The sequence below is a fragment of the Macaca nemestrina genome, chromosome 4 (assembly GCF_043159975.1).
Source record: "Macaca nemestrina isolate mMacNem1 chromosome 4, mMacNem.hap1, whole genome shotgun sequence".
NCBI classification, from domain to species: domain Eukaryota; kingdom Metazoa; phylum Chordata; class Mammalia; order Primates; family Cercopithecidae; genus Macaca; species Macaca nemestrina.
This window is the reverse complement of record NC_092128.1, coordinates 98313828-98332685: the sequence shown is the minus strand read 5'-3', so window position 1 is coordinate 98332685 and position 18858 is coordinate 98313828. Positions and strand designations below refer to the sequence as shown.

Sequence of the window (18858 nt, the reverse complement as noted above, 5' to 3'; positions counted from 1 at the left end):
ATGTGTACTATATATTCTTAGAAATGGAATTGCTGGGTCAGAGAGTATGCATGTTTTAAATTTAAATTTTAAATAAAAGTTCAAATTTTTTTTTTTTTTTTTTTGCCAAATTACCATCCAAAAGGTTGACCTAATATACAGTTGGACAGTATATGAGAGCATATGTTTTCATCAGTTATTTCTTACCAAGAGCAGTTTTTATCAAAGAAATAAAACGTATCCAACAGGTGAAAAATAGTATTACATCATTTTGTTTTGCATTTCTCTAATTATGACAAGTTGGGTATATATTTAGAGGGTTTTTGGGGAGGTAATTTACAAATTTTCTGTTGTCATTTCGTGATTTTTGCCTACTTAAAAAAATTATATTTTCTTCCAGATTTTAAAGTTATTTTACATATAAAACAAAGTAGCGCTATTTTTGTTATGTGTTGGAGTATTTTTCTTGTTATTTGTATTTTATCTGTTTGTGATATTTTTTCCACATAGACGTGCTAAACTTTTCCCCTTTGTTTTATTATGAAAAATATGAAGCAGAAAGTATTGAAAGAATAATATAACTGGCATCCATATACTCTTTCCTTAGAAACAACAGTTGTTAATATTTTGCCACATTATCTTTTTTTGTTCCACATATATACCTATTCCACTTGAATGTAAATTGCTGACATGACACTTTAACCCTAATGCTTCAGCATGAATCTAAGAATGAGGATATTCTATGTAACCAAACTACCATTGTCCTACCTAAGCCAATTAGCAGCAATTCCATGGTATCATCTAATGTACAGTTTATATTCAAGATTTCATTATTTTTTTAAGAAAGTCCAGCTTTTTTTAAAAAGGATCTATTCAGACTTCCTACTTTACATTTGATTAATCTATCACTTTAGTATTTTTTAATTGAGAACTGTCTTGTTTGATTCTATAAATATGATACTGACTTTTTAAAAACAGCTTTGTTAGCAATATAGTGACATACGATAAATTGTACATAAAGTATACAATTTGGTAAGTTTTGATGTATATAAGCCAGTGAAGCTATCATCACAGTCAGGATAGTGTGGCTTGGTGCGGTGGCTCACGCCTACACTCTTAGCACTTTAGGAGGCTGAGGCCTGTTGATTGCTTGAGCTCAGGAGTTTGAGACCATTCTGGCCAACATGATGAAACCTCTTCTCTACAAAAAAATACAAAAATTAGACGGACGTGGTGGCATGTGCCTGTAGTCTCAGCTACTTGGGAAGCTGAAGTGGGATATCTGAGCTTGGGAAGTTGAGGCTGCAGCGAGCTGTGATCACGTCACTGCACTCTAGCCTGGGCGACAGAGTGAGACCCTGTCAAAAAAAAAAAAAAAAAAAGTAAACATATCCATCACCATATCCCTGAGATTTATTCATACCTGTGGAATATACGAATATTTGTATATTTTTCCTGGTTATAGATTTCTAGCTTGACAGTTGTTTTTTCCTTCTAGTGTTTAAAAAATGTTGCACCACTGTCTTCTCACTTGCATTGTTTCTGATGAAAAATCTGCCTTTATCCTTATCTTTTTCCCTTTCTACATAGTGTGTCTTTTTTCCTGTGGCTGCTCTTATGTGTTTGATTGTGATGTGTCTTGGTATGGTTTTCTTCACGTTTTTTGTATTGGGGTTCATCCAGTTCCTTGGATGCATGGGGTGTTTGTAGTTTTCATCAACTTTGGAACATTTTTGGCCATTCATTCTTCACATATATTTTCTGCCCCACTTCTCTCCCCTCGTTTGAGGACTCGAGTTACATATGTGTTTGGGTGGTTGAAGCTGTCTCACAGCATATTGATGCTCTCTTTATTTTTTAAATTGTTTTTTTTCTCTGTGTTTTAAATAGTTTCTATTGATTTATCTTCAAGGTTATTAATCTTTGGTATCTATTCTTTGGTTAATCTTCTGGTATAATTTTCATCTCACACATTTTATTGGTAGATTTCATCTCAAGAAATTTAATTTGGATTGGTAAAAATATCTTTCATAATTCTACCTTTGGAATATATGGACTACAGTTATAATTTTTAATGTCCTTGTTTCCTGATTCTAACATCTGTTTCAGCTTAGGGTTGGTTTTGACTTTTGAGTATACACATTCTCTTGGGCTTCAGAGAGGTTCAGCTTTTGACCTTCAGCCTCTTTATACTCATCTGGTGATTTTATTAGCTTTTACAGATTTCATCTCTTACTTTGAGACAGGTGGCTACCATGTATATCTCTTTTTTCTCATCCTATAACTGAAACGTTGGTCATGATATTTCTAATAGTCTGTTGGACGTCTTTCAGCTCATTGACAGTTCATCGTTGCCCTGTGTAAAACTGAGCCAGATCTCCTTGATTTTTTCACTGAGGTATTGATAACACTATTCTCTTGCTGTCATTTTGGACCTCACCCTTATTTTAGCTTATAATCCAATCCATTGTTATATCCTTTTACTTCTGTCTTTGAAGTATTTTTTATACCTGTCTTTTCCTGTGGCTACCACACTTTATTAACTTTGACTTTGTTATGGACTGAAATTTTATGTCCCTACAAAATTTTTATGTTGAATTCCTTTTTTTTTCTTTTTTGAGATGGAGTCTTGCTCTGTCACCCAGGCTGAAGTGCAGTGGTACAATCTTGGCTCGCTGCAGCTTCCACCCCCCTGTGTTCAAGCGATCCTCCTGCCTCACCCTTCTGAGTAGCTGGGATTACAGGCGCATGCCACCATGCCTGGCTAATTTTTGTATTTTTAGTAAACACTGGGTTTCACCATGTTGTCCAGGTTGGTCTCAAACTCCTGACCGCAGGTGATCCACCCACTTTGGCCTCCCAAAGTGCTGGGATTATAGGCGTGAGCCAATGTGCCTGGCCAAAATTCGTAACCCTCAATATAATGATATTAGGAGCTCGGCCGTTTGGGAGGCAATTAGATCATGCAGGTGGAGCTCCTGTGAATAGGATTAGCGCGCTTATACAGAGAGACGTGAGAGCTGCTTCTCTTTCTGCTCTCTACCGTGTGAGGATACAGTGAGAAAATGGCCATCGGGAAACGAGTAAATGGACCTACCAGACACTGGATCTGCTGCCATCTTCGTGTTGGACTTCCTGGCCTCCAGAACTATGAGAAATAAGTGTTCGTTATTTAAGCCATTATGGTATATTTGTTATAGTAGCTCAAACTAAGGCATCTAGAGGATTACCGTTGCTTTTATATTGGTCTTCTTGCCTCCAGACTCTTTTCTTTAAGTTCATTCATTGTGCACTGCTGCCTCTTTTCTGTTCCTAAAGTATTAAGTCTCATCTGTCATTTCTCTTGCCCACCATTTCAGTAACTACCTCTTGCCTACAAAATACCAGTTGTTTAGCATCCTTCCATCCTTCCACATTATGGTTGCATTTTTAAAAAAAATCTTAATCTCTTGCTGTTTTGTTTCTTTGTGCATTCTTTAGGAAGAATAGAGGGCAGTATCATACAGTGTTTACAAGTGGAGACTCTAAAATTAGAATGTCTGGATTTGAATCTTGGCATTACAACTTAGTAAAGTATTGGGTATTTTACTTCAGCTCACTAAGCATCAGGGTTCTCAGCTGTAAGATGGGCTTCATATATAGCATATGGTAATAAGTCTGTTTATAAAGTGCTTAGTACAGTGTCTGGCATGTAGTAAAATTGCAGCAAGTATTAACTATTACTGTCATTTCTTCATGGCTCTTCTAGTTCCTTGTGTATATTCATGTTCCTTTTTCTATTTGGAACTTTTTCTCCTTACCCTCCTATCCATTTGAAATCCTACCCCTTGCTTAATATCCAGGTCAGATGCCACCTTCCTCAAGTTCCCACACCATGAATTCTCATTTTTCATCAGCATTCTGTTTTTATCCTTAACTGTCTTATGTCAGTGTTTATGTACATGGTTTATTTCTTCTTGGGTTTTAAGTTTGTTGAAGGCAAGGACTGTGTCTCTTACCTTCCTTGGCATCTCTTTTGGTACATGTGATAGTTGCTTAATATTTGTTGAATTTGTGAATGAATTGTGGTTCTACCTGACTCTGCTTACGAAGTGTTTGACCTAGGGTGAATTGCCTGTTAAATTAACTGTCTTTAAATTATAATCTTCCTAGTTTCTAATGTTTTTAGATTGCTAAATTATACCTTTTCAACCTTAACACAGTAGTCAGGCACAGTAATGCCACATTGTCTTTCTGGCTATTATTGCTAGTTTGTTTGTGAGCATTAGTTAGAGTTCTCGATGAAGTGTACTCATTTTTTTTAAATATCAAAATAAAATTTCAATTAGGTGTCACTTTTCTGTTACTGAATTCCTCGTGGGCCAGAAAGACAAATTATACCAATGTACTATTATATCAGTGTATTAAACTTAGCACCTGTTAAATGATGTTGCACGGAAATGACACCCACATTTAATGGGAGTGTTAGTCAATCATTAAGTTAAAGGAATTAAATATGCTTCTAACCCAAGAAGACCTCTAGTTCTTAAGCGTTAGGGCTTCAAATAATTTGCTTTTAACAAGTCTCATTCCATTCAGATTCAATTCAGGGAAGAGCAGATTAAGTTCAGTTGAGGGAACCTGAAACTTAAAAGAGGGACTGTGATTAGTTGTTGCACTACAAATTTTAAAGCTGGAGTTCTTGAAAGAAAAAAGAAAAAGAATTCTGGGAAATGAAAGGGCAAGGAGAGTTATTTCTCTTTCTTCCCTCACTAGACTGTGAGCTTTTAAAGGACAGGGACCATACATTGCTTGTGTCTATCTCTGAGCTCTGTCGTAGTACTTCATGCAATTAATATTTGTTGAGTGGAGTTCTCAATCTAGAAAGTGAAAAACTGCATCTAATGTTATTTCCATAGTAATGTAAAGCCTCCCCACTCTGTAACGCATTACTTTGATTCATATGCCCACAGAGTAATTTCAAAAAGTCTTATATGAAAAAGAAAAGAATAAATAAAATCTGTATAGTTTTTAAGACTTTTTTTTTTTTTTTTTAAATGGCAGTCTGGTCAACAGAGTGAAACCCTGTCTCTATTAAAAGTACAAAAATTAACCAGGCATGGTGGTACGTGCCTGTGATCCCTGCTACTCCGGAGGCTGAGGCGTGAGAATTGCTTGAACCCAGTAGGCAGAGGCTTCAGTGAGCCGAGATTGCATCACTACCCTCCAGCCTGGGTGACAGAGCAAGACTCCATCTCAAAAAAAAATAAATAAATAAAATAAATAAATAAATAAATAAAATAAGGAAGTTTCTCTTTTCTGAAAGTTCAGAGTTGTTAGACCAAGGTCCTGATACTGTTATACTTGCCATTTAAAGCCTATGGAAGTGTCTCCGCTTTCTCCCCAAGGACCACCTTTATAAACCGATGATTCCATTCTACTGGGTTTAACATCTTTTTGAGATTTTTTTTTGTTTTTTGTATCATTGGAGGAGATGGTTTCTGTAACTGTGGGAGTGGGAAGGTGAACAGCTTTTCCATTCTTGGAGCTGGTCCAAGACATAGGTCTTATTGAATACTTCTGTCTTTTATACACATTATTAAGGGAAATAATATAGAATACTTCACATTATAAGTGAATCACATATTAGGTGTTTTGTAAATGATAATGTTATTTAGTTTAGTGTTAAAAATGGTAAAGGAATGTTATACAGGTACAAAACAGGAAAAATGCTTAAAATTTTGTGACTGTGCCCCAGAAAACTAAATAATTAGAAGTTAGTCTGCCTGCACATTGTTGATAACTTTAAATGTGGTTAGGTCCATTAGTTTAAAATTAACCTTTTAAAAGTTAGTGGGATTTTTTTTTTCTTAAATAAATGTATTATTATTTTGTGTATTTTTGAGATGGGATCTCGTTGTGTTGCCTAGGCTGTTCTAAAACTCCTGGGCTTGAGCAGTCCTCCTGCCTCAGCCTCCCAAGTAGCTAGGATTATAGGTGCGCACCACTGCACCTGGTCCTAAAAGTTTCTTTTAGTTAAAAAAAAAAAAAAACCTAACAATTGACTTGCTAATATTAAATGAATGTTTACAATAAAAAATATTATTTGCCCCTATTGAATATAATGTATTGAAATCAGTGTGTTCTAGGTCAGTGGCTTCAAAGACTCCAGTTGGATTCATTGGACTGGGCAACATGGGGAATCCAATGGCAAAAAATCTCATGAAACATGGCTATCCACTTATTATTTATGATGTGTTCCCTGATGCCTGCAAAGAGTTTCAAGATGCAGGTGAACAGGTAAGACCTTTTCTTTAGATTTGTTTTAGATTTTGAGGATTAAAAATGAATGTACATTCAAATAAGTGACAGCTTGTTAGAAGTATACCCAATGGAGTTGTAAACCTGATTCAATGTTAATTTTATATATATGTAAACATCCAACATCCAGATTTGCAGTAAAGGAGAGTTCTCGTCAGACACTCAGGGGTATCTATTCTTTGGCGGGTGACTTGGAACATTTTGCACATTTGGTGAGAGGGCCTTGCTTTAGCTCTGTATCAGTTTTCTGAGATAGTAACTTTACTGATTGTGCTGTTAAAGTATTTAGTTTGGTGGAAATAATCTCCTGTGTTATTAAAAGCACAATTGTCTTTAAAACAAGAGTAGACTGAGAGATATAAAGCTTAGTTTGGGCTCTAGTTCAGATAGTTACGTGCTTTCTTACTGGGGGCAAGTTACATCACTTCTGCTGATTTCCTCATTCTTAAAAGGTGAATGATGACAACCTACGCCATTAGGTTGTGAAGCTCAAATGAGAGAATGTATGTGAACATACTTTGTAAACACCATATAGCAGCACTTTGTGCATAATTATTAGTTATTGGCCATAAACCAGGAGACAACCTAAAAACACTATGTCTTGTAATGAAGAGTTGAGTTATAGTGAATCTCTAGTGTTTTGTTTTTAGGCTATCATTCATGTTAAAGAATTTTGGTACTAGAGTTTATCATGTTGGATGATAGTATCTGCTGGTTAAGTCTTGAGTTGTTTGGATTTGTTAAACTTTATCAATAACTCAAATTATAGGAGACCATGTATCAGTATCTGAATATAGAGTTTGTTTTTTCTAGATATGAGGAAATCCTTCTTGGTCAAGTTGTAGAGTGGTAACTGAGGATAGTATGTGACCCCAAAACAGAGAATACTAAAAAATTCCTGAGAAAAAGGTGAGAGAAAAAAATTAGTCAACTTCTAGATAATAGACTTGAAAATAAATACTGATAAATGCTATACCTAGATACAGAACAGCTTTAGGTAACTTAGAGGCCATTTTCACAACTAGATATCTGAATCTTTTCCCTTTCCGTGGTTTTTGTGCCATATGGAAATTGCAGCAGTGTAGTGTTAGGGTGGAAGTATGACTTTGGAACTTTTCAGCATAGTGTTGTGGCTGCTTCTGCCTGTTCAGTCGCTGAATACGGATACTATACTCCCAGTACAGCAGGCTTATGGGCTTAATTAATGTAGGGACTTAGTAGCCTTGTTGGAGAAATTTGATCAGTTGTATAGTAGAGAATCTGGGAAAGGTGGCCTTTTACCATCTTCAGAGGTGGTGAGCATTTCAAGTTGATATTCAGTCTGAGATGAACCAATTAGTAGTTATTTTGAGGAGATGGTTATTATTTTCTGGGATAACACATCTATTTGGTATTGCCGTTTTACAGTGGTTTATCTGTTAGTAAGAGTAACAAGGGTACTTCATCTCTAAACAGAGGACATATCTTCAATTAAATACAAAATTTGACCAAAGAGTGGAATAGGAATTGAATGGAGACTATTACCCTAGACCGGCAAAGCAGAAACTTGTGACCTTTTAAATTGTTCAACACAAGTACTTTCCCTCTATCCCTGTAGCACTTCCAGCTTGTCTGTGGAACAACTGTAATGATCGTCACTGCTTTGTGAATCTCTCCTGTGTTTTCCCAGAATTCTAGAGCTTTCTGATGCCCTACCTGAATTACCTCATACTCTGAAGTTACCAGGCCTACCTCTATTTCCCAACAAGTTTATTATTTCTTTTGTGTTGCTAATTTTAGGTAGGTATGAAGGAAGCCTACCTTAAGAATAAGAGAATCTGGGAAAGGTGGCCTTTTACCATCTTCAGAGATGGTGATTCACCCTGTGTGAATGAGATATTTATTTTCAAATAGATATTTTTGAAATAGATATTTATTTTGAAATAGATATATTTTGACAGATATTTTGAAAGGCAGAGAAAAGAATCTAATACAGTATTTAGTGAGCACCTACTATGTGTCAGGTCTTTTGCTAAATATTTTGTATATATTATCTCATTTTGTCTTTGCAACAGAAGTGTTATCAAGAAATTGATGCTTGGAGAAGCTAAATAATATCCCTAACGTTATACAGTGGTTCTTATTATCTGTAGTTTCACTTTCTACAATTTCAGTTACCTATAGTCAAATGTGGTCTGAAAATGTTAAGTACAAAATTCAAGAAATAAACAATTTATAAGTTTTAAATTGCATGCCGTTCTGAGTAGCATGATGAAATCTTGTGCTGTCCTGCTCTGCCCACCCTGGATGTGAATCATCCCTTTGTCCAGTGTCTCCATGCTGTAGACACTCTCTGGCCCATCAGCCGCTTAGTAGCCGCCTCAGTGATTGGCTGTTGTGATATTGCGTGCTTATTTTCAGGTAATCCTTATTTTATTTCATAATGGTCCAAAGTGCAGGAGTAGTGATGCTTGCATATCGTTATAATTGTTCTATTTTATTGTTGTTAATTTCTTACTGTGACTAATTTGTAGATTAAAACTTTATCATAGAAGTGTATATTTAAAGAAAAACTGGCTGGGCGCTGTGTCTCACGCCTCTAATCCCAACATTCTGGGAGGCCAAGACAGGCGGATCACTTGAGGCCAGGAGTTCAAGACCAGCCTGGTCAATGTGGCAAAACCCCGTCTCTACTAAAAATACAAAAATTAGCCAGGCGTGGTGGCATGTGCCTGTGATTTCAGCTACTTGGGAGACTGAGACATGAGAATCACTTGAGCCCGGGAGGCGGAGGTTGCAATGAGCCGAGATTGCACCACTCTGGTCCAGCCTGGATGACGGAGGGAGACTCTGTCTCAGAAAAAAAAAAAAAAAAAAAATTAGCTGAGCGTGGTTGTGTGTGCCTGTAGTCCCAGCTACTTGGGAGGCTGAGGTGGGAGGATTACTTGAGCCTAGGAGGTTGAGGCTGCAGTGAGCTGTGCGCTGCAGCCTCGGTGATGGAGTGAGACCTTGCCTTAAAAAGGAAAAAAAAAAAAGGAAAACATAGTCTATATATTTATATAGACTATGTTCTATAAACATATAGAACATGAAGTGAAACATATAGACTATGTTCTATAAACATATAGACTATGTTATAGGATTTGGTACTGTCTGTGGTTTCAGACATCCACTGCGAGTCTTGGAATGGATACCTCTCAGAGGAAGAGTTACCACTGTGCAGTGAATGAATAGCAAGAGCCAGTGTCTAAACAAAGGTCTTTGACTTTGGAGTTTTGTTTCTTTTAATTACGTGATGTATAGTCACTAATTAGTGAAATTAACATGAAAGACGTTTTTGAGTATGTGTGTGTGTGTGTGTGTGTGTGTGTGACATCTCTGTTGATGATTCTGAAATGTAGCTACCTGTTAACCTATTTATAAACTAGATTGTTGGAAAATAAAGTGCCTAGATCAGTCAAGCCACTGATCATTTGTCTCCCTTGCCCCTTCTCTTGTGTGGTTCTGTACCCATGGAGTTAGAATTTAATAATAATTATCTATTGTATGGGTTGTTTAGTGGGTTGAATAGTGGCCCACCTCCCCAACCCCCAATGATGTCCTATAAAATTGTTAGGAGAAAACACAGAGGTAAATCTTTATGACTTTGGATTTGGCGAAGGATTCTTAGATATGACATCAAGAGCATGAGCAACAAAATTACAAATAGGTAAATTGGACTTTATCAAAATTAAAAACTTGTTCTCCAAAGAACATCATCAAGGAAGTGAAAAACAATTCACAGAATGTGATAAAATATTTGCAAATCATGTATCTGATAAAGGAATTTGTATCTATAATATATGAAGAAGTCTTACAACGGAAACATAAGACAAGTAACTCAATTAAATAGGCAAAGGATTTGAATAGACATTTCTCCCAGGAAGATATATGAATGGTCAGTAAACACGTGAAAAGATGCTCAACATCATTAGGCATCATAGAAACGTAATCAGAACAGCTGGGTGAGGTGGCTCACGCCTGTAATCCCAACACTTTGGGAGGCCGAGGCAGGTGGATCACTTGAGGTCAGGAGTTCAAGACCAGCCTGGCCAACATGGTGAAACCCCGTCTCTACTAAAAATACAAAAAAAATTAGCCAAGCGTGATGGTGCGCATCTATAATCCCACCTACTCAGGAGGCTGAGGTGGGAGAATTGCTTGAACCCAGGAGGTGGACGTTGCAGTGAGCCGACATTGCCACCACTGCACTCCAGCCTGGGTGACAGAGTAAGAGTCTGTCTCAAAAAAAAAAAAAAAAGTAATTAAAACCATGAGACACACCCACTAGAATCTAGATTAAAAAGTTAGATAGCAAAATGTGTTTGTGAGGTTGTAGAAAAATTGGAGCCCTCATATACTGCTAGTGGAAATGTAAAATGGTACAGCCACTTTGGGAAAGAGTTTGGGAGTTCCTCAAACAATTAAGCATTAGAATTATGCCATGACCCAGGAATTTCACACCTAGCTATATACTCAAGAGAAATGAGAAATTTGTATCCACATGGAAATGTGTATTCAGCAACATTATTCATAATCACGAAAAAGTGGAAACAACCCAAAAATCTATCAGTGGATAGAATGTCCAAACAAAATGTGTTATATCCATACAATGGATGATTATTCAGTAATAAAAAGAAATGAAGTACTAATATTTGCTGCAACATTGATGAACCTTGAAAACATGTTGCGTGAAGGAAGCCAGTCATAAAAGACCACATACTATAGACTTCCCAGGAAAGTCCAGAATAAGGAAGTCTGTATAGAGACACAAAGTAGATTAGTGGTTGTTTATCACTGGGGAAGAGGGAAAGTTGGGCATAGAGGCATGATAGCTAATGCCTATAAGGCTTCTTGTTCTTTGTTTTTTTTGAAATGGAGTCTCACTCTCACCAGACTGGAGTGCAGTGGTGGGATCTCAGCCTACTGCAACCTCCGCCTCCCGGGTTTAAGTGATTCTCCTGCCTCAGCCTCCCGAGTAGCTGTGACTACAGGCACGCCCCACCACGCCTAGCTAATTTTTTTTTTTTTTTGAGATGGCGTCTTGCTTTGTTGCCCAGGCTGGAGTGCGGTGGCGCAATCTTGGCTCACTGCAACCTCTGCCTCCCGGGTTCAAGCAATTCTCCTGTCTTAGACTCCTGAGTAGCTAGGATTACAGACACATGTCACCACACCCGTCTAATTTTTGTATTTTTAGTAGAGATGGGGTTTCACCATACTGGCTAGGCTGGTCTCGAACTCGACCTCAGGTGATCCACCCACCTTGGCCTCCCAAAGTGCTGAGATTATAGGTGTGAGCCACCGTACCTGGCCAATTTTTTTGTATTTTTAGTAGAGACGGGGTTTCACCATGTTGGCCAGGATGGTCTCGATCTCTTGACCCTTGTGATCTGCCCACCTCGGCCTCCCAAAGTGCTGGGATTACAGGCGTGAGCCACCAGGCCCGGCCAGGTTTCTTCTTGAAAAGTTTCTGAAATTGATTGTCATCATGGTTGCATATGTCTGTGAATATGTTAACAGGGCCTTTGGTACACTTTAAATGGGTGAATTGTATGCAAATGATATGTCAGTGAAGCTATTAAAAAAGATATATTCAAGTTCTAACTCCTAGTACCTGTGAATGTGACGTTTTTGGAAGCAGGGTCTTTGACGATCTAAGTAAGTTAAGAGAGATCATCCTGGATTTAGGGTGGACCCTAAAGCTAATGACAGGTGTCCTTACCAGAGACAGAAAAGAAGACACAGAGACACAGAGGGGAAGGCCATGTGAAGATGGAAGCAGACATTAGAGTTTCGCTGCTGCCAACCAAGGAATATCAGGAGCCATCAGAAGCTGGAAAAGGCAAAGACGGATCCTCCCCTAGAGCCTTTGTGGGGAGCGTGTCTCTCTTGACACCTTGATTTCAGACTTTTGACCTCCAGAGCTGTGAGAGAGTAAATTTCTGTTTTAAGCGACTGTGCTTGTGGTAACTTGTTGCAGCAGCTATGGAAAACTAATGCAGCAAACATTGGGAATCTACAAAATGTGTGGGTTTTGAATCTTTTTTTACCACTTAGTATCTGTGCAATCTTGGGCAAGTTTTTCAGTGTCTCTATACCCTTGTTTCCACATGTATGAAGATTAATCATACTGTTTTCATAGAGTTGTTACAGGGATTAAGTGAGTTAATTATGTATGGAGCTTAAAATAGCATTTGGCACATATTAATCACTGTATGTTAATGTTAACTATAAATTAGTTTCTGTATGCCTTAGTTTCATCTCTGCTGTACACAGCTGTTCCTTTTCTCATGTTCTCCATTCAAATGGTAGTATCAGATATTCTCTTCTGTGAAGAAAAGTTACTTTTTATTGCTCTAATCACTATGGGTTAAGGCTACTGTAGACTACCTTAGCAAAACGGGGGATAGGACCTTCATTAAGTCACTAATTTAACAGATGTTTCTCGAGAACTTTCTATGTGCCAGGCACTGGGAATACAGCTCAGAACAAGATAGTCACAGTCCTTGCCTTTAGGGACCAATAGGGGGTGTTAGATTGTCAAATCACACAAATATGTGATTCCAAACTGTGATAAGTCTAAAGAAAAAGTAAAAGGTCACATTAGTTTTTAATAAAAATCTGTGTTACATTAGGTGAGAGGGTGGTTAGGGGAATTCTCTCTAAAGACTAGATATTTAGGCAGACAGCAAAATAACAAATAGGATTTATCCAGATTAAGAATGAAGACAAAGGAGCAATTTCCTCAAGAAGTGGAGCCTCAGTCTTTGCTGAAGACTGTTACTTTAGGTCATCAGAGATAGCTTGAGTAACTACCATATGTCTAGTAGTTTACCTAATGCTCTTGGGGAATAAAACAGGTTGAGTTGGATGTGACAAGGTGTTGGATATGTCTTAGGTGGCAAGACCAACTAATACTGCAAGGAAGTTTCTACTAAAATTGTAATTTGACTATAATTAAGTGCTAAGGCAATTTTTGAGGTAGAAAAAAAATAAGCAACTCCTAAGGGTCATTTCATTTCTGATAGGGAATTACAGGATTAATTCCCTATTAATATAAACAGGATTAATTACAGTAAAGATTGCATATAATCTTTACTCACCCAACAAAGATTGTATTATCTTTGTAGTCTGAAATGAAAGTCATGAAGGACAAGGTCTCCAAGATTCCTGCATAAAAATTTGAGGGTTCCAGGACACAGACTCAGTTACTGCGTTTTCCTTTTTCTTCTTCCTTGCAATATGTCACTGGTTGTAAAGAAGGAAAGAAGGTGGGTTCTGGGTCAGTGCTCCTCCCAGATTAGTGAATAGCAAAGACTTAGCTTCTTGTGTACAGTTGCCACTCCTCCCCCAATACACAGTGGGGAAAATTCTGTGTGTGGTTCACACTGAGGCAGGAAGCCTGGAAGACAGAATCTTCTTGCCGCTCTTCCTCACATCTCTCGTTCTCTTAAGCATCTTGACTCTAAGAGGTCCTTTGAGTATTGATTTTAACAGCAGTGGAAGGTAGGACAATGTGAAATTCAGATGAAGTGAGAAAGGTAAAGGGTGAAAAAGCTTTGGTCCTGAGGGCAACAGAAAATGAAAGCATTTGTTGATAAATGATTTATGTTGGCAGCTTAGAGAATGTTTGGAACAGTGGCGACATCATCAGAACAAGTGTGATTTCCTAAGAGCACTACTTTAAAAAGTAATATTAATTTAGATAGGTTCTGATATATTAAAATGTCAACATTCTTATTTCATAGCTATGTTTAGTTTTTTAAAATGTTGGATAAAAGAAAAAATGAATTTCATTCTACTACTATAAGGCCAAGACACAACTTGGGATGAGATGGAAAAGTATGTGTGAAACCTTGGAACTTTTTGCCACAATAGTGCCCTGAAGGGTTTAAAGGTTAAAAAATTCAGGGTATATTTGAGTTGACTCATACATTTTTAAGGATGGGTGTCCATTTCCTCCTTCTGTGTTACTATATCAAGTCAAGCTGATGAAGTGAGAGTCAAAGAAAACAAGCCCATCCCCCAACACCCTGCCAAGATTGCAGAAATGCTGGCTAGTTGATTTCTGATGTCAACTGTTCTTTCAGTGAGAGATTTGCAGGGAGGAAAATCAGATGTCGTTTTGAAGAAGTGCTTTTCTTTTTTTGAAAGCAAAAACTGAGAATTTATTGTTTCATGTATTCGAAGAGTTGGGGAGTGGTCTGACCTCTGGCAGAGTTGAATTTAGTGACATAGATATAGCCAGATTCTTTTCTTTTCTCTTTGCCTCTTGAGTCTGCTTTTCTCCCTTAGGCTCCTTTCTCCCTTCAAGGTGCAAGATGGCCACCTGCAGTTCCAGGTGAAGAAGTGTTTTAGAATATTATGACCCTGGAGGCTTTTCTTCAAGTTTTAGTAAAACTGTAGTCATGCACCTCATGAGGATGTTTTGGTCATGGACTGCATATAGGATTGTAATAGAGTATTTTTACCGTACCTTTTGTATGTATAGATACATTAAATACACAAATTCTTACATTATGTTACAGTTGCCTACAGTATTCAGTACAGTAATGTTGCTGTACAGGTTTGTAGCCTAGAAGCAATACACTATACCATGAAGGTCTGTAAGTGCTTTCTCTGACGTTCGACACCATGAAATAGCCTAACAACTGTCAACCTTAAATAACGATTCAGAAACTGTGATTAGATATAGAGTTTATTCAAGCCCAAAAGGTGGAAAATGTCCACCTGGAAGCATAAATTCAAGTTGCCTTGAGTATATGTGATTACCAGATGTTACAAGTGATTTTGTTTGTTCATTTCTTTTGAGACAGGGTCTCTCTCTGTCACCCAGGCTGGAATGCAGTGGTGGGATCACAGCTCACTGCAGTCTCAACCTCCCAGACTTAAGTGATCCTCCTGCCCTGTCTCCCAAGTAGTTGGAACCACAGGCGTGTACCACCATGCCCAGCCAATTTTTGTATTTTTGTAGAGACAGGGTTTTGCTTTGTTGCTCAGGCTGGGCTTGAACCACTGGGCTCAAGTGATCAGCCCGTCTTGGCCTCCCAAAGTGTTGGGATTACAGGTGTGAGCCACTGCACCTGGCCCCAGGTGAGTTTTTAAGGAAAAAAGAAGAGGCAGTTCCTAAGTTGTTTAGCAAGAGTTTACGTTAACATAAATTATTAATTGGCTGTACACTGTTCTTTGTATTCCAGATTTCAGGAACATGACCATAATAAGTGAGGCAGCTAGTCAGGAACAAAAATGCCTTTAAGTAATTACCACTGGGCACGGAAGGTGGTGGTGACCAAAGTCCTATGCTCACGTCTCTCTGGGCCTGATAAATTTTGCAAACCTCACATAGCTCAGATTGCTCCAAGTTGTTTTTCTTTTCTCACAACGCATTTCTCAGAACGTATCTCTTTTGCATGACTGTATGTGGATTATTAGGGAAATAAAAACTTTGATATGTTTAATACGTTTTACATGACTACTTAATAGCTTGTTTATGCCTTGAAGTGTTAACCTATTCTGATAGGGCATTTATAATTGGTTGAACTTGTTGTGGTCATTTTCATAAAATATGTAGACATTTCTATTTCCTTATCCCTTTTTTTTTTTTTTTTTTGAGACGGAGTCTCGCTCTGTCACCCAGGCTGGAGTGCAGTGGCGTAATCTCGGCTCACTGCAACCGCCACCTTCCAGGTTCAAGCGATTTTCTCGCCTCAGCCTCCCAAGTAGCTGGGATTATAGGTGCTTGCCACCACACCTGGCTGATTTTTGTATTTTTAGTAGAGACGGGGTTTCGCCATGTTGGCCAGGCTAGTCTCAAACTCCTGAACTCAGGTGATCTGCCTGCCTCGGCCTCCCAAAGTGCTGGGATTACAGGTGTGAGCCACCGTACCCGGCCTTATCCCTTTTTTTAAATTTAAAAACATCAGAGGGAAGTTATTATTATATAAGCGTTTATTAAAATAAGTTGGGCAGAATGATGGACTCAGAAAATGAGTGTGTTTGTAGGGCAGCCTCCAAGCCCCGCAGGAAGCTTGCAGTTGAAGATGTTTTTTAACTTTTAGGTTCAGTGGTAATGTGCAGGTTTGTTATATAGGTAAATTGCATGTCACAGGAGTTTGGTGTACAGATTATTTTGCCACCCAGGTAATAAGCATAGTACCTGGCAGGTAGTTTTTTGATCCTCACCCTCCTCCCTCCCTCCACCTTCAGGTAGTCCCAAGTGTCTGTTGTTCCTTCCTTTGTGTCCATATGTACTCAGTGTTCAACTCCCACTTATAAGTGAGAACATGTGGTATTTGGTTTCTCTCCCTGGATTAGTTTGCTTAGGATAATGGCCTCCAGCTCTATCTATGTTGCTGCAAAGGCCATGATCTCATTCTTTTTTATGGCTGCATAGTATTTCATGGTGTATATGTACCACATTTTTTTTATTCAGTCTACCATTGATGGGCATTTAGGTTGATTCCATGTCTTTGCTATTGTGAATAGTGCTGTGATGAACATACGGGTGCATGTGTCTTTATGGTGAACTGTTTATATTCCTTTGGGTATGTACCCAATAATGGGATTGCCGGGTTGAATGGTAATTCTGCTTTGAGTTCTTTGAGAAATCACCACACTGCTTCCACAATAACTCATCTAATTTACATTCCCACCAGTGGTGTATAAATGTTCCCTTTTCTCTGCAACCTTGCCAGCATGTTATTTTTTGACTTTCTAATAACAGCCTTTCTGACTGGTGTGATACTGTATCTCACTGTGGTTTTGATTTGCATTTCACTAATGATTAGTATGGTCACATTTTTTCATATGCTTGTTGACCATGTGTATGTCTTTTTTTGAGAAGTGTCTGTTCATGTCCTTTGCCTACTCTCTAATGCAGTTGTTTGATTTTTGCTTGTTGATTTAAGTTCCTTATAGATTCTGAGTAGTAGACCTTTGTGGGACGCATAGTTTGCAAACGTTTTCTCCCATTCTGTAGGTTGTCTGTTTACTTTTTGTTGATAGTTTCTTTTGCTGTGCAGAAGAAGCTCTTTAGTTTAATTAGGTCCCATTTATCAATTTTTGTTTTTGTTGCAATTGCTTTTGGTAACTTTGTCTTGAAATCTTTTCCAGGTCCTATGTCTAGAAACAGTATTTCCTAGATTATCTTCCAGGGTTTTTTTATAGCTTTAGGTTTTACATTTAAGTCTTTAATCCATCTTGAGTTGAATTTTGAGTATGGTGTAAGGAGGGGTCCAGTTTCAGGTTTTTGCATATGGCTAGCCAGTTATTCCAGCACCATTTATTGAATAGGGAGCCCTTATTGCTTGTTTTTGTTGACTTTGCCAAAGATCAGATGGGTGTAGGTGTGCAGCATTGTTTCTGGAACTCTTTTCTGTTCCATTGGTCTGTGTGCCTGTTTTGTTCCATGCTATTTTGGTTACTATAACCCTGTAGAAAAGTTTGAGTTTGAAGTCAGGTAACATGATGCCTTCAGCTTTGTTCTTTTTGCTTAGGATTGCCTTGACTATTTGAGCTCCTTTTTTGGTTCCATATAAATTTTAAAATAGTTTTTTTCTAATTCTGTGAAGAAAGTCATTGGTAGTTTGATAGGAATAGCATTGAATCTATAAATTGCTTTGGGCAGTATGGCCATTTTAACAAAATTCATTATTCCTATCCATGAGCATGAAATGTTTTTCCATTTGTGTCATCTCTGATTTCTTTGAGCAGTGTTCTGTAATTCTTGATATAGAGATCTTTCACCTCTCTTGTTAGCTGTATTCCTGTATTTTATTCTTTTTGTGTCTATTGTGAGTAGGATTGTGTTCTTGATTTGGCTCTTGGCTTGAGTATTATTGGTATATAGGAATGTTACTTATTTTTGCACATTGATTTTGTGTCTTGGGACTTTGCTGAAGTTGTTTATCAGCTTAAAGGGCATTTGGACTGAGATTATGGGGTTTTCTAGATATAGGGTCATGTCTGCAAACAGGGATAGGTTGACTTCCTCTCTTTGTATTTGAATGGCTTTTATTTCTTGCCTGATTGCTGTGGCCAGGACTTAAAGTACCATATTGATTGGAGTGATGAGATAGGGCATCCTTGTCTGGTTCCGGTTTTCAAGGGGAGTACTTCTAGCTTTTGCTCATTCATTATGATGTTGGCTGTGGGTTTGTCATAGCTTATCCCTTTATTATATTCGTGTTTCTGTTGGAAACAGATGCATCATTTCAACTTTTAGCATCTTTTTAAAAAATGTAACTGATAATAATGATCAGATCTTCATATTTTAGAAATTTTGAATCAATAAATTGTGAATGTAGTGATTTAAAAACATAAACCTTGGAACTAAACTGTCTGGGCTCAAATCTCAGCTCTGCCATTTGATAGCTGTGTGACTTCAGATGACTTAACCTTTCTCTGCTTAAATTTCTTACTCTTATATAAAATGAGGATAAGAGTATCTTTCTCTTAGCCCAAAATAACCTGGCACATAGAAAGTACCACTACTGCTGCTGCTACTGCTATTATTGCTGCTGCTGTTGTTATTACTGCTGCTGCTGCTGTTATTGTAGCTAT

General features: G+C 37.8%; 1 protein-coding gene across 1 annotated transcript in view; it reads left to right on the top strand.

The window, feature by feature from the left end:
- Positions 1-18858, top strand: part of LOC105475770 (3-hydroxyisobutyrate dehydrogenase) — a 140693-nt gene that overhangs the window by 7157 nt on the left and 114678 nt on the right. Inside the window, exon 2 of the mRNA XM_011731255.2 lies at positions 6098-6258. Within this exon, the coding sequence (XP_011729557.1) occupies positions 6098-6258 (161 nt within the window). The remainder of the gene's footprint in view (positions 1-6097; positions 6259-18858) is intronic.